This window comes from Mustela putorius, unplaced genomic scaffold (assembly GCF_011764305.1).
Source record: "Mustela putorius furo isolate JIRA1106 unplaced genomic scaffold, ASM1176430v1.1 tig00003962_pilon_pilon_pilon, whole genome shotgun sequence".
Classification (NCBI taxonomy): Eukaryota; Metazoa; Chordata; class Mammalia; order Carnivora; family Mustelidae; genus Mustela; species Mustela putorius.
This window is the reverse complement of record NW_025422106.1, coordinates 10221934-10248298: the sequence shown is the minus strand read 5'-3', so window position 1 is coordinate 10248298 and position 26365 is coordinate 10221934. Positions and strand designations below refer to the sequence as shown.

Here is a 26365-nt window from a genome sequence, read left to right as displayed (position 1 = left end):
AAGACACCTCCAAAAATAACACTTAAACTTTGTTCTAAAATAAAGACAAAATCCAGAAGGGAATGGTTTACCTGGAGCGTTTCGTAGTGGGATCTCTCATGACCATACATTCTCTAATTTCTCCAAATTTGCTAAAATAGTCTCTAAGGCTATCTGTAGAGAGAGAAAGAGAGAGATGGGGGGGGGGAGGAGAGAAGGTGTGGAAAAAAAAAAAAGCAATGCAAATTTTGATCAAGGACAAAAACCAAAAGTAGTTTTCTGTTGTTATTCTGTTTTGTTTTTGCATTTTTTGCACACGCGGGGGAAATTCGGCAACAGAGGTCGCGTAGAGGGCTCGGAAAGGATTTGCTATTTAAAAAAATAACCTTGCACAGGAGAAGTGGGGAGCCAATGGCGGGGGGGGGGCTCCTACACCGGGATAACAAAGAGCAATAAAGAAGCCAAGAAGGGGGGGACCCAGACGTCCCCCCCTCCCTCCCTTACCTGGTGAGGTCTGCCAGCTCAGTCCACCGATAAACATTTTACTAGAGGGAGAAAACATAACAGAAGTGAGCACCGATGTCAGATCGGCCATTTTGACGTGTAACTTACAAAAGCTAAAAGGAAAGCGGGGGGGAGCGAGCGAGCGAGAGCCGGGAGGTGGGGTGGGGGAGAAGGTGACGGCGAAATGCAATCCAAAGGTGTGTAACTTCCACGGGGGGGGCGCGCGGGAGGGGCGGGGGGGCGCGGGAGATGCCCGGCTCCGCGCACCGCCGTCCCCGCCGCTGCAAGGCGAGCGAGCCCGAGGCGGCGCGGTGGGCAGCGGCTGGAAACTTACCCGGGGTCGTGCTGAGAGTCGTTGGCGCTGCCCGAGGTGCCTTGGCTCCCATTTGCCTCCATATCTGAGCCCCCCCGCCCCCCCACCCCCAAAAAACCGAGCCCCACAGCGATCGGAGCGGAGCGGCGGCCGGCTCCGAGCCCCGAGATCTCCCGCTCCCTCCTCCCCCTCCTCCTCCCCCCCGCCCGGGCTCCTCCGAATCTCTCTGCGAGCGGCGGAGCCGGGGCAGCGGCGAGAGCCGTCACACGTGGGCTCGGCTTAGCTCAGCCCCGCTGCTCGCACACCCCCCCCCGGTCCCCGCCCCCCCTCCCGGCCCATCCCCACCTCTCCCCCTCCTCCTCCCCACCCCCATCTCCTCCTCCTCCTCCCCCTCCTTCCCAGCGCACGTGGGGCGGAGTTCTAGAACGTCGTGTAACCAATGCCGGTGACGTCACGCACCCCGGTGCGGCCCCCGCCTGCCCGCGCGCGCACACACTCGGGCCCCCCGCGGCCGGACCCACGGGGGCGGTGCGCGAACCCCGCGGCCGGAGGGGGCCCCGCCTCTAGGCGGGCCAGGCGCCGGCAGAGGGGGAGCGCACCCCGACTTCCCTGGATCACATGGGCTACGGGGGGCGGGTGGATCGGGGGAGGGGGAGGCGCGGGGAGCTCGCCGCCGCTCCTCGCTCGGGCAGGGGAGAAGACGCCCCCCACCCCCTCTAGTTCGGCCTCTCCATTCAAGTTCGCCGGCCCCGGCCGCCGGGATCCGGGGATGGCACTAGCCGCCCGCCCAGCTCTGCGCCCTTTTTTTCCAGCCGCCGCGCAGAAATTTAGGTCAAGGACGTCGGGATCAAACCCAAACCCTGGCGCTCCTCGGCGGGCCCCGAGACCCCCCAGGATCGGGGAGCTTCAGGATTGCGGAGACCCTCCCGCACAAACAGCAGCCACAAGTTTTATTTTCCTTTGGCGCTGGAAGTTCTCTCTGGCTCTCGCTCCACACCGGCACGTCTTGCGCCGCTCCCCGCCCTTCCCCGGCAGAGGTACGAATCCGTGCCGGGGAAAGGTTATTTTGGAACTTTGAGAAACTGACGCGATTCCAGGGGTGAGAAAGTGCCGAAGAAAGGGTTTCCGCGTTAATCGTACAGAGTTTAAAAAATATAATAAAATAGGTTTATAGGGGTCAAGGTCAAATGATTGGGGTTCAAAGTAAATTTTTGTATATAGTGAGGAATAGTTTTGAAGCATCTCTGGGATGGCTGGGAAGGGTGGTTGTTTTCAGGAAACCCCTCTCCAACCGGTTCGTTGTGTATGTTTATTATTTCTATGCTGAGATAGTAAAATGCATAAGGTTGAAGTAGCCTAGGACCCCCATCTGGGGAGGTGGCTGAGGGTAGCAGAAGGCTTCAGGCACTTTCATCCTCTATCACCTTGGTAGGAGTGTGGTGCTGCACAGGTCCTGGCATACAGTAGGTGCTTAATAAGTACTGGATTCATCTTTCCCCGCCCTGAAAACCCCAAAAGACGATGCTGGTAGCTTCCCAAAGTCATCGCACACTTCTCCAGCAGTTTCCACGCTGGCCAGATTCAGACTGGATTCAATTTATGGGGTATTGAAAACAATAAGGATACAATTATCCATATTGTTTTAAATTATTACAATAAATTGAGTTAATATGGCATGAGGGGCAACACAAAGTTGTGGTTCATCAAATACTCAGATTAATGTTAAGTATGAATTGATGCCCAATTAACACTTTTCCATTAATTTTCATAGGATTAGGACACAATGGAATACACTCAACACCAAACTATACCAAATCCACTGTGGGTCGTGGCAAAGTGGAATATTTGGAAAATCCCAACACTAGCCAAAGCCTTGAATGACCAGATTCTTAATCTCCCTGCCTCCTAAATTTGGGATAATTCCTCACTGACAGGATTGATGGAGTGAAAGGAGAGATTGAAGTAAGTAAATATAAAAGTCTATTTTTTATTGCAAACCTCTGCAGGTTGTGCTTATTATCAATCATCACTTACTATGACTTTTTGGAAGGCACTTTAGAGCTTCAGACCACAAACCCAAGCATTTTCCCCTCACTCCAAGCTGCTTCCCAAATCATCCGGGGTCTCCTGTGTTGAAGAGCTGCTTGTTATGGTGATTGTTTATTATGACTATTCTCAATAACAAAATGCAGACAACAGAGCTAATTGGATTTTGTTTGGGATTTTTACGCTAGAACCACAGACCCTCAGAGGTAGAAAGGCCTTTCCTGATCCAACCCTCTCATTTTTTCATCAGGGTCCCAGAGGAGCCACGATCACTAGGGTGCACCCCACCCCCACCAGTCAGTCAGCTCCTTAGAGGGGCTCCAGCCATCACTCTGATGCCCTTTGGCTCTGTTACATGCATATTTATTTTGTCCTTCACAAGACAAGAGTGGGGTGTCCTTGTTCCTGTTGTCGACCTACACAGGCTGACACTGAACTGAATTAAAACCCTGAGAGGGGCTAGCACTGCAATTATAGAGTCACTGGTGGAGAGAGAGCTTGATCTTCTATTTCCATGACTACATTGTTTTTACTTATTGATTATTCATTTATGTGGTGTAATACTTACTCTTCCTGGGCTATAATTCTGTGAGTTTTTGACAAATGCATAGGATTGAGCTGTCTCCACGATAACCCATCCAAGATGCAGAAGAGTTCCATTGTCCCCAAAAATTCTGTCTTGCTGCCCTTTTGCACTACGTTCTTTGAAATAACTAATTATTTATTATGCATTTTTTCTCCAGCACCTTTGCTTAATGCAGCCCCTGGGTCAGGAGAATTCCAGCAGCATGCGATGTCAGTCCTCTACCCTCTTTACTGTCCATGACAGTGGTAGACACTCCCTGCACGTAACTCACTCTTCCCTTGGCATCCTTGATGGCCACATTCTTTTGGTTTTCCTCCTCCCTCTCCAGCCATTCGTTCTGTCTCTTTACCCTGACTCCTCCTCTGCCTTTCCTTTAAATACCAGTGTTCATTCTCTTCCCCAGCTACACACCCTCCCTGGATGAGCTCCTCTGCACCCAGGATTTAAATACTACCTACTTGCCGATGCTACTCAAGTTAAAATCTCCGGCCTGAGCTCTCCACAGAGCTCCAGGCTCTGGTTAATTTCCTATTCACTGTCTTCCACTTCACCTTCCTGGAGGTACCCCAAACTCAACATGCATGTCCAAGCATGCATGCATTTGTTTTTCCCTTGAACCTAAAACTTTCAAGTTTCACTATATGGGTCAGCAGAATCCCAGCCATCCTAGAGACAAGGTTGGCCCTACTCCAGGTTGATGTCTTCCCATATGCAATCCCTCATGAAAGTGTGTGGGTTTCACTTCCTAAGTGTCTCTCAAGTTCGTCTTTGCTGCTGCTGCTGTTGCATCCCACATTTCCCACTTGAGCCCTTGCAATAACCTTCTAAGCATTCTTCCCAAACCATTTCTTACTCCATTAGTGTACCTGGAAAGCGTTCTCTGACCAGGTCAAATCCCTCTTGGAAGGCACCGTTACCTTACCTCCATCAAACCATTGCTCTATACCTTCCACATATTAGCACAGTGCCTGTTAGTGCATGGTTGACAATCAATAAATAGCTGTTGAACAAATGAAAGGGTGAATGAATGAATGAATGAATGTCAACATCTAATTTAATTATAGGATTTATTATATCTGTGTCCATAAGTCAAATTGGCTGCAGTTTTCCCTTTTTGTATTGCCTTTGTCTGGCTATAGTGGCCTCATAAAATGAACTAGTATGTTTCTTCTTTTTTCATTTTCTGGAACAGTGTGTTTAAAACTGGAATTGTGTGTTCCTTGAATGTTTGGTTGAACTTTCCACTAAAATGTCTGGGTATGGGATAAACACTTCCTAGGTTGGTTTTTAAATACTGATTCCATTTCTTTAGTGGCTGTGGATCTCTTTAGGTTTGTTTTTGTTTTTAAGATTTTATTTATTTAGTTGATAGCACAGTAGGCAGAGAGGCAGGCAGAGAGAGAGGAAGGGAAGCAGGATGCAGGGCTCAATCCCAGGACCCCAGGACCATGACCCCAGCCAAAGGCAGAGGCTTTAACCCACTGAGCCACCCAGGCGCCCCCTCTTTAGGTTTTATATTCTTCTTGAGTCAGTTCTTACACATTATATTTCTCAAAGAAATAATTCATGCCAACTAGGTTTCCAAATGTATTAATAAAGTACTGTTGATAATTTCCTCTTAATATATTTTAATCTTTGCTGCATCTATCCATCATGTCCGTTTTTTCATTCTTAGTATTATTGTATATATGTCTTCTCTTTTTCTGGATGAGTGGTGCCAGAGATCTCCCTCTATTTAACTAATATTTCTTCTTTCTGCTAGTGTTTTCAAAGAATCAGCTTTTAGTTTGTCTAACATTATTTTTTAGTTTTATTAATTTTTGTCTTTATGTATTATTATATATATTATATTCTTGTATAAGAGAATAAGAGCATATATACTATACAAATAATATATAGCACCTGTAAGAATATAATACATATCTGGTGTTATTTTTTTCTGCTTTCTTTGTGTTTATTCTCTTGCTCTTTAAACATTTTTTAATTGGTGGCTTAAGTAATTAATTTTCAGTCTTCTGTTTCCTGATTGTTACAGAGAAGACTCTGGATTTCACTCTGAGTACCACTCAAATGATATTCCACAAGATATAGAGAATTTTTATCATCATACCAGGCAAAGAATAGAATTCAAATATGTTTTCTTCTTTGGCTCAATACCTGTGTATCTTCATATTTCTAAACACAAGTTTTTTTTGTTTTGATTTTTAGTTATTTATAGCTAACGTAATTGAATTAGGGTCAGAGAAGGTAGTTTGTATAAAACAGATTCTTGTTATTTGTTGAGACTTGCTTTGCCAAATGGTCAATTTTTATAAATATTCCATATGGCTTTGAAAAGAATATTCCATATGGCTGGCTCAGTTGGTGGAGCATGCAACTCTTGATCTTGGGGTCAAGAGTTCAAGCCCCATGTCAGGCAGAGAGCTTACTTAAAAGAAAAAAAGAAACAGAATGGGTATCCCTTAATTGTTAAGTGTAGCATACTATATAGACCTATTATATCAGGTTTCTTAATTATGTTTTCCAGATTTTCTATAGCCTTACTAATATTTTATCTGTTTGAGCTATCACGTTTTATCATAGTATGTCAAAATCTCCTTTTATGATTGAATTTGCCAATTTCTCTAAAAAAATCTCAATTGTTTTTTTAAGATTTTATTTATTTGACAGACAAAGACAGACAGACAGACAAAGATCACAAGTAGGTGGAGAGGAGAAAGCAAGCTCCCCACCGATCAGAGAGCCCAATGTGGGGCTTGATCCCAGGACCCTGGGATCACTACCCAAGCCGAAGGCAGAGGCTTTAACCCACTGAGTCACCCAGGCGCCCCAAAAATCTCCTCAAATTTCATTTTTTCTGCATTTTAAAAGTATGTGATAAGGCATGTTAAAAAGGTCTGTTCACATCTCCTACTATGGCTGTGCAGTTTTTCTATTTTTTACATTTTATTTGTCTTACTTTTTGCTTTGTATATTTTGAAGCTATGTTATTAGGCACATGTAAGCTTAGATATACTGTTTTCCCAGTGAACTGTTTCTTTAATATGTACAGTTGACCCTTAACCAACAGTTTTGAACTGTGCAGGTCTGATTATATACAGGCTTTTTTCAATAAAGATGGTATAGTACTGTGAAATTACTGTATATTTTCTCTTCTTTTTCTTTCCGTAATAACATCTTCTTTTCTCTAGCTTACTTTATTGTGAGAATACAGTATACACATATACAAAGTATGTGTTAATCAACTTAATGCTATCTATTGTAAAAATACCATATATAATACATATATAAAATATATAATTGTTATTTATTGTGAGAATATGATAAATAACACATACACAAAATATATATTAATTGACTGTTTATGTTTTCCAGTCACAATAGGCTATTGGTAGTTAAGTTTTGGGGGAGCTAAAAGTCATGTGCAGATTTTCAGCTGCTTAGGGGTCATCATCCCTAACTCCTGCATAGTTCAAGGATCAACTATACACAAATGATCTTTAACACTAGGACTTTGGGTTTAAAGTCTGCTTTGCCTGTGAAAAATATAACTACTCCAACTTCTAACGAGCATAGCATTTGCCTGGCATGTTTTTTTCCATCCTTTACTTTCAACCTTTCTATGTCTTTAAGTTTTAGGTGCGTCTCTTATAGACAGCATATAGCTAGATCTCATTCAGTTATTTATTTGACTAGTAAGTTTTGTCCATTTACATATAATGTGATGTTTTTAATGAAACTTAGGGGTACAAAAAGATATTATCCACAGTCTCTGGGATTAACATAATACACTGTCATCACTGGGTATATTCATGGCCTTATTTTATTTTTTTTAATATTATTAACATGTAAATCTGTTATTCAATTAGAGAACAATAACAACTTACAACTACCTGTATGCTTCTCTCCTACCTTTTCTTCTATCTGAAGTAACCACTAATCTCAATCTTGTATTTATTATTGTTTTCGCTTTTTAAAAATTTTTACCAAACTTTTATCACACATTTGTTTTAAGCTCTTATGAAACGTTTCTGAGTTTTATATTTTCTTTTTTTTTAAGATTTTATTTATTCATTTGAGAGACAGAGATCACAAGTAGGCAGAGAGGCAGGCAGAGAGAGGAGAAAGCAGGCTCCCAGAGGAGTGGAGAGCCTGATGTGGGGCTCGATCCCAGGACCCTGGGATCATGACCTGAGCCGAAGGCAGAGGCTTTAACCCACTGAGCCACCCAGGTGCCCCTGAGTTTTATATTTTCTTACCCAACATCATATTGTTAAGATTCAGCTAGAATATTACATCTGGCTATAGTTCATTCTTTTCTTTTTTTTTTTTAAAGATTTATTTTATTAGAGAGAGAGAGCAAATGCACACACACAGAAGGAGAGGGAGAAGCAGATTCCCCACTGAGCAGGGAGCCTGATATGGGGCTTGGTCCCAGGACTCTGAGATCATGACTTGAGCTGAAGGCAGATGCTTGACCAACTGAGCCACCCAGTTGCGCCTGGTTGTAGTTCATTCTTATTTCTGATTGTGTAATACTCTGTTGTGTGCCGCTATCACGGTTTATTTTGTCCATTCTTCTGTCACGGGACTTTGGGTTGTTTCCATTATTTTTGCTGTTATGAGCAGTGCTGTAGTGAACATTCTTGTCCTCTGGTGCATGTGGGCAAGAATTTTTCTTTGGAGTGATGACTGGGTTATAAGGTATGTAAGTAAAAGTATACAAGATAATGCTAACCAGTTTTCCAAAGTGCTGTTTCTTTCTTTCTTTTTTTTTTTTTTAAAGATTTTATTTATTTGACAGAGAGATCACAGCAGGCAGAGAGGCAGGCAGAGAGAGGGGAAGGGAAGGAAGCAGGCCCCTGCTGAACAGAGAGCCCAATGCGGGACTCGATCCCAGGACCCTGAGATCATGACCTGAGCCGAAGGCAGCGGCCCAACCCACTGAGCCACCCAGGCACCCCAAAGTGCTGTTTCAGTGTGTGCTCCCACTAGCAACATGTGAGAGAACCTGTTGATCTACTGATGACCGATGTTTTGGAATTTGTGCCTTCAGTCTCACTTTGCTCCTTTTGCTTATTTGGTTTCTCTCAGGTTTTTGTTTACTTCCGTTCTTCTTTTCTATTGAATTGATCAAGAATTCCTTGTCCCCCTTTCCTCTTAATTTAGAAATTGTAAGTTCTGGGGCGCCTGGGTGGCTCCGTTGGTTAAGTGACTGCCTTCGCCTCAGGTCAGGATCCTGGCATCCCGGGTTTCAGTCCTGCCTCAGGTTCCCTGCTCAGCAGGGAGTCTGCTTCTCCCTCCGACTGTCCCCCTTCTCACGCTCTGTACCACCCCCTGCCCCCGTCATTCTCTCTTTCAAATAAATAAATAAAATCTTTTTTTAAAAAAATAAAGAAATTGTAAGTTCCCCTTCTATTCTTATAGTGGTTATTTTAGAAACTTTTTTTTTACTTTAGAAATTTTAACATATGCACTTGGTCCAACCCCACTACAACTATATGCTAAGAATGATCCCCCTCCAACTATATCCTTCCTCATACATGTTACTGTTGCTTGTTATTTTTTTTAGACCCCACCTGCTTTTAATACCCCTGAATTTAATCACTGTTGTCCCTTTCATTTTATCCCATTCTTGTATAGATTTGTCCATGTTTACCAATTTCCTCACCTTTGTTTCTGGTATATCATTCCTTTTTTCTAATTACTAGCCCTTTTCCTTGAAACATTACTCTTTATTTTTTTTTTTTTTTTTTTTTTAAAGATTTTATTTATTAATTTGACAGAGAGAAATCACAAGTAGACAGAGAGGCAGCCAGAGAGAGAGAGAGAGGGAAGCAGGCTCTCTGCCGAGCAGAGAGCCCGATGCGGGACTCGATCCCAGGACTCTGAGATCATGACCTGAGCCGAAGGCAGCGGCTTAACCCACTGAGCCACCCAGGCGCCCCGAAACATTACTCTTTAGTATTCCTTTCAGGGAGGTGATGTGAGTGACCTGCTTTCTCCATTAATATAAAATGGTTTGACTGCCCGCTCATCCTCGAATGATGATTTCTCTGGGGAGAGAATCTAGACAGAAAATTATTTTACCCTCAAGACACATCTTGTTGTCCCTCTATTGTTGAGACATTTGCTTTCATTTCCTTGTAGGTAATCTGTTTTTTCTTTCTGATTTTAAGATTTTTCTCTTTGTCTTTGGCTCCCCATGGTCTTAACATGCTGTGTTGAGATGTGAATTTCTTTTTATTTACCCAGTTCAAGATTCAGTGTACGTCCAGAATCCCAGGATTCATGTTTTCTTATCAAATTTGCCAACGGTCTTTGTCTGTATAAATCCTGTGTGCCCTACATTCTATGTTCTCCTTCTGGTACCTATAAAGGTAAACCTTTCTCTCAGACTTTCCTTCACTTCGCCTCTCTACGATGCTTCCTGGACAATTTCCTCAGTTGTTTTCTTCAGTGATGGCTAATCCGCTGCACGACTCACCCACTGAGCTTTTCATTTCAGGGACCATATATATCATCTCCAAAGGTTCCATTTAGTTCTCTTGCCAATCTACCTTTTTAAAATACTGTTATTTTCTCATGGTCCAAATGCTCTTTTATGTCTTTCATAATTTTAAACTTATGTACTTTATAAGTCTGTCCAGTAGTTCTGTTCCCTGAGGTTCTTGGAATACTTCTGTTTCCTACATCTTGGTTATGGTAGATGACATACATGTGCATTCTGTGGTTTCAAGTAGGTTCTGTATCTTTATCTTCACTTTTCAGTTTTAGGGTTCCTGATTCCTAGATCATACAGGTAGAGTAAATTCCAGCCCCAAATTGCTATGGCTGTAATTTCTCCACTTTCAAGTCATGCCAAGACAGTGACATTTTCTTATCTCCCTGCGCCCCTAGGGCGATTTTTTCCCCCAGTGAATTATTTCTAAAATGACTCATCCTTTTGAGGGTTCCAGCTTAATGTGGGGATCTCAAACCCAGGTACCACCTTCTCACTTTGAATGGGCCCAAGCCACAGTCTCCTTGCCATGTGGATTTGCCCAAGACCTGCTCCATCTCCACTTACTAGCTCACCCATCCTAACTGCCATTTCCCTCTTGCTTCTGGCACCAGGGGCCCCGTCCTTACTGTCTCATGAGCTCACTTCAGTGAGGGGTTATTGCATTTTGACCAGTGGTTAGAGATGGGCTATAGTGGGAGGATGATTGACATCATTTCATCCGCCATATTGCCAGAAATGGAACTCATTTCCATTTCAAATGTTTAACGTCTTCCATTGCAAAGGCATTTTTTCTTCATGTACTGCGGCACCTAAGATTTCTGAATAATTTCTTCTCTAAATAATCTTTTTTTAATTGTTATTTTAAATTGAAGTATAGTTGAACTTGTGAATAATCTTTTATGGGTGAGGTGGCCTTGGAATTATCTCAAATGAGGCAAACGTAGGTCAACATAGCTATCCATTCTAATCACCTGGGAAACTTTTAAAAAATATGGATGCTTGGCTCCGCCCACAAGATTCTGATTTATTTGGTTCAGAGACCACCTGGGCAGGGGTCTTTCTTCCCAAGTGATTCTAATATGCAACCGAGGCTAAACACAATTATTTAAAACATACTGATGAAAACAAGCAAGCCATCATGATCCCTGAGCTCTACCCCAGAATGTCTGATGTCTTTTGCCTAGGGTGGGGCCCCAGGCATCATATTTTTCTGACATTTCCCTGATGATTGCAGGCTTGAGCACCATTGATTTTCCTGGGCACATGCAGTCCAAGGGAAGCGTTCAAATAATGTTTGAGCTGGAAGCATGAGAAGTAATCTAGCTCAGCAAGAGCTAGCGTTCGGTGTACGCATACACCGAACTGTCCATCTGACTCCCAGGGGCCTTTTAATTATAAAGATTCCCAGAGATTACTGGGGACCTGGGTGGCACAATCAGGTAAACATCCAGCTCTTGATCTGGGCTCATATCATGATCTCAGGGTCATGAGATTGAGCGCGGCTTTGGGCTCTGTGCTGGGTGTGGAGCCTGCTTAAGATTTTTTTCTCTGTCCCTCCCCCCACCCAGAGGTGCACATGTGCACATGCTCTCTCTCTCTCTCTCTCTCCCAAAAGAAAGGTAAAAAAAAGATTCCTGGAAGTTACAAGGCCAGTGAGTCTTTCATTCCCCCAAAGACTGAGATGGGAAACCAAGTTTGGAAACCATTTAGCTAACCCATGTTGTTTTACAAAGGAGGAAACCAACCTCGAAAGAAGTGTTTTCTTCAAAAGTCACAGACCTGATTCAGAGGATACCTGACTCCTACTTCCCAGTCTAATGTCCATTTCATCCATTTCTAAACCTAAAGTCCACTACTGCTTTTAGATGATCTTGGCCATTTTAAAGAGAGAGATTTTGATTTTGTGTGCACTGATGCTAGGAATGTGAAGTTTTCTGCTTTGCTTTGTATGTAGATGGCACGGCAGAGGGAAAATAAAACAGCCTGCCACCTGGCACGTAGGATCATACTAATAGCTTGGTGACCTTGAGCCGATAAGCCACCACCCATCTCAACTGTCCCATCTGTAAATAGGGGGTCGTGGTGGTTTTAAAATATGACCGCAACTTCTTTAATACTCCTCTAAGAAATGGAGCCTGGTTCCCCTCCCTCTGAGTGTCTGCTGTACTTAGTGACTGCTTTCTAATGAACAGCATATGAGGGAAATGATGGGGGGTGAATTCCATGGCTAGGTCACACAAGGCATCCTGGCTTCTGCCTTGCTCTCTCTTAGCTCACTTGTTCTGGGGGAAGCCAGCTGCCATATCATGAAGATGATCAAGTAGCCCAGTGGAGAGGCCCACGTGGAGAAGAACTGAGGTTTGCTACCAGCAACACAATCTTGCCAGGACTGTGAGCTAGGCACATTAAACGCAAATCTGCCAGGCCCGGTCAGACCTTCAGATGACTGCTACCTTGGCCTTTGCCTTGACTGCAACTTTGTGAGAAACCTTAAGCCAGAACCTCCCAACTACGCCATTCCCAATTCCTGACCCTCAGATACTGTGTGAGATAGTCAAGACTTGTTGTCTGAAGCTACTAAATTGGGATGATTTGTTGTCCAGAATAGATAACGAATACAAAGATACTTCACAACGCACTGAAATAGAACTGCTCACTTTATAGGCTTGCGCCAGGATTCACATGCTAACATTTATAGAGCGTTTTAGTTAGACTCAGGCCAAATGAACTGCATATTAGATATAAAGTAGCGATTGAGGATTATTAATGTTATCAGATTGCAACACATTTCATGTTCAATTACCTAAAATGCTCTTTCTGGAGCATCGCTTTGCTCATCATCTTATCCCCACTGCACACTTATAAAAGGTCACTGTCAAGATATAAAAGTATATATATGATTTAAACGTCTTGACTTAGTTGCTAACAACCGTGAGCATGTTTTCAAATTGGAAAAGCAAGATTAATCTAAACTTGCTCTTTTTCACACAATGTACTTTGTTTACTTTTAGGATTGCATTTCACTGCCAAGCCAAGTGCGTCTCTGATTAAAGAGTGTGTTCGCTTCATCTCTCATAGTCTCTTACAAGCCTCCCTTTAAGAATAGACATGGCAGACTTTGCACCAAAAAAGCAAACCGTATTTTTACCAGAAACTATTTAGTGAAATGAGTTTTTATTCATGAAAATTTCACTAAGTATAAATTTCGTGTCTGAAAGTAATGGGCCCTTTGTATTTCCCTTCGATAAATAAATAGCTTCTTTCCTTAAGAATTACAACTTCTGAGCATGCTCTTAAATTCAAAGCTAGTTTGTTTTCTTCCAAGAAACGGAAAATATGCATGTGCATACACACCCTTCGTTGGCTGGTCCTTATTCCAGAGCGGTGTAAAACAGGAAAGCCGGGATGGTATCTAACAGTCGTAACTGGAGGTGTAAAATATCTGGGAAGAACAAGAACAAAGGCAGAGGGAATGAGGCTGAAAGTGAAACTATTTTTCAAACACTCTTTACTTATCTAACATATAAATATCTTTCTGTGGAATTTACTCCCAACATTGTCCGGTATACTTAGAGACCTAAAAGTCTATTTAAACGATGGAGAAAATTTGCTTTGCTTTGTTCTTTCTTTCCCAGATTAGGGAAGGAAATGCAAAAAAACAAAAAACAAACAAACAAAAAAACAAAAACAAAAAAACGACAACAACAAAAAAGCTCCCTAATGGAAGGAGGGGTAGGGAACACATATTTAGCCGAAATTTTTCTTTTTTGCCTTTCCATGTTCCCATAGGACACAGCTAGAAATCTAGTGTGGTGGCTGAACACTTTTGCTCCTTTTTGTCCCCTCTGCCTTCCACGTTCCTCGTTCCCAACTCAAAATGATCACATCCAGCGGGGCAGATGCTGCTTACAAGTTTAGCTGAGTGAGAAAAAGTCAGACTCCTAATAAATGTCCACATCATTTATGGGGTGACCGCAGCGAGGCTCCTTCTAGGCACAGTGGCGGACAGGGGCTCCGGACATCTCTATTCGTCAGGAGTTGTAAGAGATGGACAGTAGCTTGGGGTTGGGTACGAGGCAGGCTCCAGCCCCTCCGGGTGGCAGCTCCCTGTAGGGGATACCCTGTGCCAGGCTGCTGAGCCCCTCCCCAACCTTGGCTTCCTCACCTGAGTGTAGGCGTGGCAGGCAAAGGAGAGAAGCCTCTGGAATCAAAGAGAAAGTTCCCGTTTTCACGGGTAATATCCCACAGCAGTTCTCCCCTGCAGCTGAAAGCCGGTTCACAGCCGTTTGTCATTCAGTCATCATTATTCTTATACGTGTAGGTAAATATTTTATTAAGCGTCTCCGCAGCTTGGCAGTTAGGGAGCCCTTTGCCTCTATACCTGGCGGGTGCCCAGCGCTGCCCGGGAGGGTGGGAAAACAGCGGGCTCCTTGGTGTTAATAGAGCGGTGGTCCCTTCCACCTGGAAACCATTTTCTCCTCTGGCCTCTCGGGCTTAATCTTCCATTTCTTCTTCTTTTTTTTCTTTTTTTTAATCAGTTACCAATTTGGTCTTGATGAAAGGTGCCGGGGCCTGCAGGAGAAAATGGCTGTGCCTTTCAACTCCACCTGGAAATAGTTGACTCGGTGCCGCAGTCACCTTCCCTTAGGCCTCTGCATCCGTTAGAGCACTTGCCTCATCCCCACCGCGCTCTGCCTTGTCAAACAGAAACCTCGGTGCCACAGCTGGAAACGTGCAGGGGTCCCTCCACCCAGGCCCCCTCACACACACCGCAGTTATGTCTGGGACCTCCAAACATTCCCCTAGGCTTTCACCGTCTAGCCCCAGAGCCCATCAGCTTGCCAGGGTGCCAGCAACCAGCTCCTAGCTCAATGCACAAAATCACCCATTAGTTTGGACCAATGTTGGGTCCACGTCTTCAAAATCCTTTGCTTTTTACCATTCATCCAGTATTAGAGGTGGCCAAAACATCAGTAGGAAGCATGGCTGCAGTGTCATCCCATCACATCTTTGGGTCTTCTGGAGGCCGACCCCTCCAGGATCTATTTCTTGTGTGATCACTTCCAGCTTTGGAGGACCGTGGGTATGACGCCCTCTTCTGGTGGATGCGGGGAACGCCAGTTGCACCCATGCGTTTCAGTTCCCTCTGCTGGCGGTGGAGAGAGAGAAGCTGCCTCTGGCCTCCAGGCCCCAGATTCCAGAGCTGGGGGGTGGGGCTGGGGCCTGCCTTCAAATTGCGAGACCCAAGCCCCGCAGATCCTGAGGTTTCCTCAAGTTGAAACCGAGACCCACCACTGCAGCTTCTACAGTTACCACGTCCAAGTGGCTGCAAACAAATGAAGGGAAAGGTGGGGAAGGGAGAAAGCACTGTAACCGCCGAAGGGGGTTCAAATTGGCGGAAATTACATCTATTTAGCTGCACGTGGTGTGGACACACAGAGACAGAAGGAAGAAAGGAATCAGAGAAAAGATCAGGAGTGAGGACAATAGAGGACAGACTTTACAGCAAATTGCTGAGTAAGATACTCGTGCTAAAAATAATACCGCTTGGAGAGAGGGCATAAGAAACAAAAGTGTGGCTGCTGTGCCCATGGGTGGGAGGAACACGAGGCTCTGCATATAAACACCCAGAATTAGAACAAGATGAAGAAAGGATCATCACCCAGGAGAAGGAATGAACATAAGTCTAATTTGAAGCGAACCAGAAAATTAATTTTGCCACCATCCTCTTGCTTCTGTGGATCCGATGATGCTGGAGGGCCCCCAGCAGTGGATGGCCACGCCTCTGGGTTCCGAGCAGGCCCCAAGACCCCATCACCCACTCGGCAGATGCTACACAAGAAAGGAGGGCGAGCCCCGGCTTTGTATCTTCTAGTCTGGATCACAGATAATCATGAACATTCAAAAAATCAATTGCCCAAGTGGCTGATGGGGAGGTCTGGCTTGACAGAAGGCATTCGTGAGGAAGACCCGGGGGGTTAGCTGATCACCAGCTTGATGTGAACCCACAGCGCAAGGAGGCTGTTGAGAACCCTAATGCAATCTTAGGCTCTATTAATAGAACGGCGGAGTGTGGAAGGAGGGAGGCCGTAATCCCAGCGCGTGCTGGCAGGTCAGGCCACATGCAGTTCTATGCTCAGTCCTGCGGGCTATTATTTTAAGAGCGGCACTGGCAAATTCAAGCCTGTTCAGAAGAGCATGAAAAGGACTGGATGCCAGTATTTAGACAGCATCAAGATTAGCTTGACAGTCCTTTTACAATTGGCAAAATCGGAATGCGTATTGCATTGAAGACAGAATCTCAGCAGCTAGGACCCAGAATCGTGCTTTCAGTATTCACTTAGCCTCCCTGAGCCTGATGGGGTGCCCTTTCTGTAGAGTGGGGGTACTACTCTTCCCCTGACCAGGCAGGTCTGCTCAGTTGGGCTTGTATACTGAGCATCTCCTTGCTCCCGGCTTGGGGCGGGGCATGAGGGCACCTGGAGTCTAGTCTATGTTAGAGCCACAGGTCCGTAAGCAGGCGTCTTGCATATAACATGACAGATGATAATAGACACATGCATTGATTTGAAATGAGATGTAATTAATTTCTTATCAGGAAAGAATGACAAGAGACAAAAAGAGAGTCTTAGGGCATATGTACTTGCAAGTGCAAAGGAAAAGAATTGTTGGAGGTCAGAGAGCAGAGTCCACGAGTGAGGAAAGATTAGAACCAGGAAATTTCAGAGTCACAGAAGACTGCTGAGAGGTCTCCACGCTGTCGGGTGCCACCAAAAAATCCAGGAGGAAGAGGAGAAAAGCTGAAATATTTCCAGACCACTCTCTGGATGTGGAGGTTAGGAGTTCATCCTTACTGGTCAAGAAACACCTTATTGAAAAAATGCTAGAGGCAGAGATGGACTTCATTTAGAATATTTGTGGAAGGATGCATTTATTGGACACCTACTGCACACTTCTCATGGTGCTATGCACTGCGGAAGTTGGAAAAGCATAAGGCTTTGTTGGAACCCACTTCAGTAATGACTAGTGAGTTAAAACTAACACCTACACAATCATTACAGAAGAGTAGAAGATTATTACATAAATTGTCCAGCTGGGTAAGGTAGACAATGGCTTAAATGGCCAGTTGTTTGGCCCATGATATTCCTTATGCTTATGAAAGCCAGAAGAAGAAAAGATGGCGGCAGTACATTCCAATATGGTGAACCTGATCCTAGTCTTCCACTTCCCCCATGTCCCTTCGAAGTTTCCTTTCATAGAAGTGTTTGGAAACACAATTCTTGTCTTAACATCCCTCATGTTGGCTCCCATTTTGTTATATACCAGTGAGATTAATATTACTCTTTACCCTGCTCACATTCTAGATCCAACATGTGTTTTTTCATCAGTGGGTTTGTGTTTGGTTGATTAGTTATTCATGTATAATGCAAGATGACAAGAGCTGTAATACAGAGAAATGATTGTGGAGAATACAGGCATACAAGCTCTGGGGTTGGCTTCTTTTTTCTCTTTGGGGGGTGGAGTGGTGGTGGGTGGGAGGGCAGGTTAGTAAGGCCTTTGGATTATTTGCAGATGGTTGAAATTCTTTTCTTACCAAACTGGTAACTGAAGCAAAATTGGGGGAATTAAAGTAAATGGTGCCCTTTGCTGTGTATCCCCCAGTCTCCTTGATCCACATCATGAGTCCCACGTGAACTCCTGGATCTGTTCTCTTCAATCGCGCCCATCATTTGACTTCTCTAGACTTGAGTTTCCCCATCTGTATCCCATCCAATGTATCTTTTTCTATGTTGGCTTCTTTCATAGGTTAAATATTTGCAAAGGGAATCACCTTATAGATGAGTTCTACCTCTAACTTACCCTCTGGAACTTCCTTTGGAATAGCCAGAGAGGTCCCTATAGGATACAAATCCGATCCTTCCAGTGGCTTCCCACTGCAACCAAGCCCTTTGGTGTAGCCTAAAAGGTCCTATGTGATCTGATTCTGGCCTGGTTTTCCAATCTATGTCATGCCATCACCCCCTACCAGTTCTCAAACAAAATGAATGACTTTCACTCCTGAGGCCCTCACACATGCTATTCATCCTGCTTGGAATGTTCTTTCTCCACTCACTGAATGGACACGTCCCTATTACTTTCCAAATCTTAGTTCAAATACCACCTCCTCACAAATGCCTTTTCTGCTCAGCCTCTCTAAAGTCACCTCCCCATCCATTGCTTTCTAGTTCATTGCCGTATTTATGTCCTGCTGGGAGCCCAGCTGAGGGCCTCAATTAGCCTCTATTTCTGTCTTTCCATGTGGCAGCATGGGCTTCCTAACAGCATGGAAGCTGGATCTCAAAAGGGAAGAAGAAGAAACACCCAAATCCAAAATGTTCTCCAGCATCCCCAAATCCTTTTCTAGCACATTATCCTTGTTTCTCTTCTTTGCCCTTCTCACTCTCTAAAATTATTGCACTAATTTCTGATTCCTTGTTAATTGCTGGCCCCTTCCCCCAATCCACGAGGATGTACAATCCATGAGGGTAGAAATCTTGTCTGTCTTGTTCACTGCACGTGCCCAGCACAAAAGAAATACCCAGTAAACAGTTGTTGAACAAGTGAAATTTAAATGTTCAGAAATAAAGAGAAAGAAGAAATTAAGATGCACATGAAATGTAATGAAACACACAGACATACACACGTTCACAAAAAATCAGGTTGCAGAGAACTTTTCAGGATGATAGCTGTGGCCTGAAGGGCAGAGAGCCCACCACACAATGACCCAGGCATGAACTGGATCATAGTTGTAGCCCATCTGCCTCCTGCTTTTCAGAATTCATCACAGAGCTGGCCTGGGAAGGTGGTAACTCAGGCACAGGGACCCAGGACCCCAGAACCCCAGAATCAAGACCTGGAGAGCTGGACCTTAAGGGGAAGTAGGCTATGCCCAGACATCACAGATCCCCAACAGAATGATGTCAGGAGCAATTCCCTGAGGTCCTGTGCCTGCAGTGGGAGGGCTTTGGGTGCTTTACTTGAACCCAAGCGTGCAGAGGAAGATGATCTTGATTTAACACAATTCAAATCAGCAGCTACTATGCAAAAGCACTGTGCCACCTGCAGTGGGTGATGGAGGGGGTGAGAGGCAGGGACAGTGCCCAAGCAGAGTGGCTCTTCAACAAGAGTGAGGGGGTGAGTGGCAAGGGAAGGAGACCAGCAGCCCCGCAGTTACAGACAAGGGAGAAGCAAAAAGGCTTTCAGGAGGGGCCAGCACTGATGTGGCTAGCCAGGAGAGCTTTCCAGAGGCAGGGAGGCCAGGGCGAGAATGCCCAGGAGCTCCATTATTAGGCTGGAGGAGGGTAGGGTCTGCAAGAAGTGCAAGAAGAGCAATTTATTACCAAAAGTTCCAGCAAAGTCCCTCAGAACCGGGGCACCTGGGTGGCTCAATGGGTTAAAGCCTCTGTCTTCAGCTCAGGTCATGATATCAGGGTCCTGGGATCTAGCCCCACATCGGGCTCTCTGCTAGGTGGGGAGCCTGCTTCCTCCTCTCTCTCTGCCTACTTGTGATCTCTGTCTGTCAAATAAATAAATAAAATATTTTAAAAAATAAAAAAATATTTTTAAAAAAAGTCTCTCAGAACTGTCCCAAGAAGCCAGAACCAGAGAGCAGAGAAGAGTGAAAAGCAGTCTCACAGCTTTCTGGAGAGGAAGAAGAAAGGGGGCATGCCAGGCAGAAGCACAAGCCGTCCACCCTGCAGTGATGGAAGAGGAATCCAGAAACACATTTGGGGCATGTTGTGATTGAATGAAGTATAAGTAACCGTTGGAAGGTGTAGGTATGGGAGGATTTGGGGCAGCAAGTAATCATAAAAGCAAAAGAACAGTGCGGCTGAACAAACTGATTCTGAAATCAATGCAGAGCACACCCAAGCTCTTAGCAGCACTATTCACAACAGCCCAAGGGTGGAAACGACCCCGTGTCCAGCAACAGATATGTGCATACACAAAATGGGGCACATACGTACAATGGAATATTATGCATCTATCAAAAGCCATGAAGAAGTGATACAGGCTAGAGTGTCGGGAAACCTGGAGGACATCCTGCAAAGTGGAATAAGGCAGACACAAAAGGAGAAATACGGTATGAGTCCACTGATGAGAGGTACTTAGAATAGTCAGATTCATGGGACACAAAATAGAATGGGGGCTTCCAGGGTCTAAGGGGAGGGGGGAACAGGAGTCATTGTTAAATGGGTACAGAGTTTCAGTGTGGGATGACTAAAAAGTTCTAGAAATGGATTAAAAGTAAGTTCTGGAAATAGTGATGATGACAGCACAATAATGTGAGTATACTTAACATCACTAAGTTGTACACTTAAAATGGTTAAATGAGGGGCCCCTGGGTGGCTCAGTGGGTTAAGCCTCTGCCTTTGGCTTGGGTCATGATCTCAGAGTCCTGGGATCGAGCCCGGCATTGGGCCCTCTGCTCAGCGGGGAGCCTGCTTCCCCTCTCTCTCTGCCTGCCTCTCTGCCTACTTGTGATATCTCTCTCTGTCTTGCAAATAAATAAATAAAATCTTTTTAAAAAATGGTTAAATGGAACACTTTATGTCATGTCTATTTTACCACAGTAAAAAAATTAATGTGGAAAAATAAGTAAGTCAAGAATATCCAGGATAGCTCTGAGAAAGGAAAGTAATAGGGAGATAAAACCCTACAAGATAGTAACACAAATTATAAAACCTCAAGAATTAAAACAGTGTGGCGCCAGCACTTGACTACACAGACAATGGAACAGATAGAAAGTCCAGAAATAGGCTCATACCATTCAAGACTTTCATGTGTGGGAAAGGTAGCATCTGGAAACAGCAGGGAAACTGTGCTGGGAAGAGCTGGAGCCATCAGGGGAAATGGAGTTGGCTCCTGATCTCATACTTATACCAGGAAGAACTCCAAATGGAAAAGAAATGTAAGTGTGAAACACAGCCCCACACCAGGACTAGAAGGAATCAGGAGAGAATCCTTTTTTAACCTCCAAAGGTAAGTACGTATCATCTATGACTTTGGGTCCCAAGCTCCCTATGCCTGTGTCATGGGTTTGTTGTGAACGCTGTAGGAGTCATAGAGGCGGAGTACTGGGAATGATGCCCAGCACACACACAAAACTCAGCAAGGGACCACCATCGCCACCCTCCTTGTCAGCATCACCACCATCCAAAAGAATTGAGGACATTTGCAAACTGATACAGAATAAGTATCAAGGTCTATTAAATGGAAATAAAAGGCAAGGTAGAGCAGTATGCACAGAATATGCTAGCCTTGGTTTTGAGAAGGGGGAGTAGAAAAAATACACATGCACATATCTATGTGTATGTGTAAGCATGTATTTACACACACATATACACAATAAACTTTGGTCACACCACTGCATGGCACAACTCCAAGGGACACAATTCCATTGTATTCTATGTCAGTGGCATCCCAGAAGCTCAATGTAAATGGTGTCTCTTGGACACCTGACTGCACGTGATAACATGTCTCTGGGAACACAGAGAACAGAGTAACACTGCTCACCTGGGGGGAAGAGACATAGGTGGCTTGGAACAGACATGGGAAAGAGACTCTTCATAATACGGTCTTTGTGCCTGTTTACTCTGGACTATGTCTATGAGTTATGGAATAGGCCTCATTCCAGAAAATAAAGGGACCTGTGAAAATACATCAATGCACACATATAAAAGTAATGGATAAAAGTAACAATACATGTTTTGGGAATTTGGGAAATACATAGAAGTACAAAGGGGAGAATTATAATGATTTTTCTGGTTATCTCTGTGGGTCTGTCTGGAGTGCTTAGAAGGGCATGATATAGAACAGGAGTGGGGGAACAATAGCCCCAGGCTATCTTTGTCCCCCCACCTGTTTGGTTTTTGGTTTTGTTTGGTGAGTTCAGTGCAGGGCCTGAACTCACAGCCCTGAGACCAAGACCTGAGTTGAGATCAAGTGTCCCATGAATGCTTAACCAACTGAGCCAACCAGGCGGCCCTTACCACCTGTGTTTGTAAATAAAGTTTTATTGCAATGCAGCCCCCCATTTGGTGATGTATCACTATGGCTGGTCTCCTGGTACATTGAGTTATTGAGTATCTTGGCAAGTTATTTGTGGCTATTTCTAGTTCAATCTATAAATGCCCTGGCATGATGCCATTATGAGGCACAGTGAGTGAGTAAGATGACAACAATGGGTCATAACAAACATATTAGTTTGGAAATAGAACTTATGAAACAAGTAGCAGAGGTGTCCATCACAATGAAGTTAATTTCAGGAGAAGTGGTAACAAACTGAATTTGTAGGTACAGGATAAGAAACAGAGAGATCGAACCTGAATTGAAGCAAGAAAAACATACCAAGACAGATTAAAAATTATCAAAGTGGAGAAAATAAAAGATATTCTCCCAAATAAGCTAGGCTCTATTAAAAAGTATAATAGTAAAATAATTCTGTATGTTATGACCTGGGATAAGGTATTAAAAAATATGAGAAAAAACACACCTCCTATCTTGAAATCTCTCCAGACATTCAGGGTCTCCAGGTCTGGGGGATACTCAAAAGCCATAGGAGACTCAGAACAATTATCTTTCGGGCAGGCTCTCCTATGCATTGTAGGAGTCTGACAACGCTCACCACCCACCACTCCCCCACTAAAGGCCACTAAAGGTCCAGTTCATAATGACAACCAAAACAACTCCTTCGGATTTTCAAAACTCCCTTGAAGGGCAGCACCACCCCCCTTGAGAACCACAGATACATGTGAAAGCAATTTGAAAAGTTAAAAGCACTTTTCAAATACACAGTATGATTAATCTACAAAAATGCCATGGATTTTCAATAGATACTATCTGTACTATTTACATGAAGACTACTGAATAATAAAACATGAGTGTTTTCTTTTGCCATGAAACTAATTTCCATTTCCATTTTACTATAAGTAAATCAATCTACTTACTGAAAACAACTAAACATTATGGATTTAAAATAATTGAAGGGCATCAATGAATGAACAAAAAAGTTAGGGATCCTCAGCCCAGGGATTGAATGATGTGGAGCTCAGAGTTGTAAACTGCACACAGCACTCCAAGGACATTTGCTGAACCTGGTGAACTTGAACTTTGACATTCAGGGCCTCGTAGACTTACAAAAAAAGGGGCCAAAGCCCCAAGTATGCCCAAGATGGGGTCTAACAAGAGATCCTCCAGCATAAAGATGGGATATCTCCAAAAGCTATTCCTGTAGTGAAAACATGGATTCAGAAACACCTCCAACTTCCTCCTGGAGGCAAGGAAAACCTTCCTCAAACCTTACAATTGAAAGGATAGATGTGTATGAGTGTGTGTGTGCGCATGCACATACATACCAGGAATCATCACAAAACTTTTTTGGGGAAGGGATTTTTTTTTTATTAACATATAATGTATTATTAGCCCCAGAGGTACAGGTCTGTGAATCGTTAGATTCATACACTTCACAGCACTCACCATAACATATACTTTCCCCAATGTCCATCACCCAACCACCCTCTCCATATTCCCCTCCCCCTGACAACCCGCAGTTTGTTTTGTGCGATTGAGAGTCTCTTATGGTTTGTCACCCTCACGATCCCATCTTATTTCATTTTTTCCTTCCCTACTCCCCAAACCCCCCGCTTTGCCACTTGAATTCCTCATATCAGGGAGATCATATGATAATTATCTTTCTCTGATTGACTTATTTTGCTCAGTGTAATACCCTCTAGTTCTATCCACATCCTCATAAATGGCAAGATATCATTTCTTTTGATGGCTGCATAGTATTCTATTATATATATACCACATCTTCTTTATCCATTCATCTGTTGATGGACACCTGGGCTCGTTCCATAGTTTGGCTATTGTGGACATTGCTGCTGTAAACATTTGGGTGCACGTGCCCCTTCGGATCACTACATTTGTATCTTTAGGGTAAATACCCAGTAGTGTGATTGCTGGGTCATAGGGTAGCTCTATTTTCAACTTTTTGAGGAACCTCCATGCTGACAAAACTTAAAAAAAAAGAAGACTTTATTTATTTATTTGAAAGAGAGAGAATGAGAGAGAGAAAGAGCACAAGAGGGGGGAGGGGCAGGAGAAGAGACTCCTCGCTGAGCAGAGAGCCCAAGGCAGGGCTCGATCCCTGGACTCCAGGATCATGACCTAAGCCAAGGGCAGTTGCTTAACTGACTGAGCCACCCAGGTGCCTCACCACAAAACTTTTAAACTACAGGCTGTCCATGACAGTTTATAGCAAAAAATGCACACTATCTGGGTGGCCTGTACACCCCAAATGGAGAATGTAACTGGAGTCTTCCCAGGATATAGAAATGCCTCTGGCACCTGGCAGAAGATAAAGGGAGTCCTCTTTAGAGGAAGCCACGTTTATCCCAGACCTCAAAGGAGTCCCACCTATAAAATGTCAAGGCAAATGATCAGGTTAAAGTTAAATGACAGAAGGAAGGAAAGAGAAAGAGAAGGAGGGAGGAAAGGAGAAAAGAAAGAAAGGAAGATACTAAATACACATGGACCAAGGCACTGAGAACTAAGAGTAAGAAGCAGCTGGTACCTGGAACGACCTGCCTGAACAACCTCAGATCCTGGAACAGTAAGATGGAGACTATACAATAACCATGTCTACAAGTTGGGTACAAACAAAGTCCATGCATGAAAACTCATACAAGAAAAAAGAAGCTATAAAAAATGATCAAGTGAGTTTGGAAAAGAACCAAAAGAGCCCTTATGGGCTCAAAAAACAAACAAACAATTCAATGGACAGATTTATTAGAAAAATCACATGTGAAGAGAATGGGTAAACTGGAAAGCTGGTCTGAAAAACATTTCCAAATTGCAGCACAGGGAGACCAAGACAAAATGAAAGAGGAAATAAAGACAGGAAGGATAGATCAAGAATTGTAACAAATGTCTAATTACAGTTCCAAAAGGAAAGGAAAAGAGGATGGGGCAGAGGCAACATCGGAAGAGATGGGACGGAATATTGTCAGAACTCAGGAAACAACCAACCCAAAGAATCAAGAAATCCAAGGAATCCCAAGGAAAAGCTATGTAGGTAGGCAGGTAGGTAGGTAGACACATAGGTAGATAAGTAGATAGACAGATAGATAGATAGATAGATGTCTTTGGTGTTCTGCTATTTCACCATCACGAGATATGAGTATCCATCACTGTGAAATTGCAAAACACCAAAGACAAAGAGAACATCTTAAGAGCAATGAGAGAAAAAAGATACATTTTATTTTTAAGATTTATTTATTTGAAAGAGAGAAAATATGAGCATTGGGGTGAGGGGCTTGAGCACAGAGCACAGAGCCCCCGTCAGTGGACTCCAGCTCACACCCCATGAGATCATGACCAGAGCCGAAACCCGGAGTCAGACACTCAACCAACTGAGCCACTCAGGCGCCCCAGGATAGATTATTTTTAAAGGAGTGAGAAACAATTTACTACTCACTGGTATCAACAGAAATCAAAAGACAGGGTAGGATATCTTCTGTGTGTGGAGAGAAAATGATGGTCGCTGTCAATTCCATATCTGTAATGAAAGGGGAAAAAATCACTTCCAGACAAAGAAAAACTGAGAGACTTGGGTACCAAACCTTCACTCCTGGCAAAAGAAAAAATGAGTCCTGACGTAAGGTGTGAGAAGCAAGAGGGAATAAGGCACATACATGGTGAAAAGCAGGTAGAATGTTGACTATAGAAAGCAACGATGTAATAGGCATGGAATTGCGAAAGGAAAACTGAGGGAACTGAGGAGCACAGCAATAACAGAACAGACATCAGGAAAGTGTAAATGGAGGTGGTGAGGTTTTCATATTTTTCAGAAGAGTAAAATTATTGAGTAATTTTGATGTTGGTAAGTTATTTACTGCTGTTTCTGGAGAAACCACTTACAGAGCAGAAACAGTTCTTAAGCCAGTGGAAGAAAAGAAAATGGAAAAGACAACAAATCAATCTAGACGAGGGCAAGAGAAGATAGAAAGATAAGTGGAGCTTGTGGGAAAAACAGAAATTAAAAACATGATAGCCATAAACCTGAAAATATTAATAATTATAACAAATGTAAATGAATTAAATGCTTCCCCTAAAATACAGAGCTTGTCAGACTGGATATATTTTTTAAAAAAATAACCATATGCTGCTCCTAAGAAACGCATTTTTTTCCTAAGAAATGTATCTTAAGCGAGAGCATACAGAGTTTGAAAGCGAAAAAATGAAAGAGATTACTAAGAAAAGGTTTAGCTATCTTTTTTTTTTAAGATCTTATTTTATTTATTTGACAGAAATCACAAGTAAGCAGAGCATCAAGCAGAGAGAGAGGGGGAAGCAGGCTCCTGCTGAGCAGAGAGCCCAATGGGGGGCT

General features: G+C 43.7%; 1 protein-coding gene and 1 long non-coding RNA gene across 6 annotated transcripts in view; one reads left to right on the top strand and one right to left on the bottom strand.

The window, feature by feature from the left end:
- Positions 1 to 1116, bottom strand: part of MSI2 (musashi RNA binding protein 2) — a 386294-nt gene extending 385178 nt beyond the window's left edge. For 3 of the 5 annotated variants that reach the window (XM_045070322.1, XM_045070325.1, XM_045070326.1), the window contains exons 1-3: positions 818 to 1115; positions 484 to 524; positions 72 to 153 (exon numbers count right to left, since the gene is read on the bottom strand). In XM_045070322.1, coding sequence (XP_044926257.1) covers positions 72 to 153; positions 484 to 524; positions 818 to 879 — 185 coding nt within the window. In that variant the 5' untranslated portion in view covers positions 880 to 1115. Of the gene's footprint in view, positions 1 to 71; positions 154 to 483; positions 525 to 817 lie in introns of all 5 variants that reach the window. The other 2 variants (XM_045070323.1, XM_045070324.1) reach the window with 2 other exon arrangements.
- A 100-nt stretch (positions 1117 to 1216) lies between these two features.
- On the top strand, positions 1217 to 13323 carry LOC101675985. The gene is made up of 3 exons (XR_199088.3): positions 1217 to 1833; positions 2568 to 2758; positions 12206 to 13323. It is a non-coding gene; the product is annotated as an uncharacterized LOC101675985 (long non-coding RNA).
- Positions 13324 to 26365: the final 13042 nt, after the last annotated feature.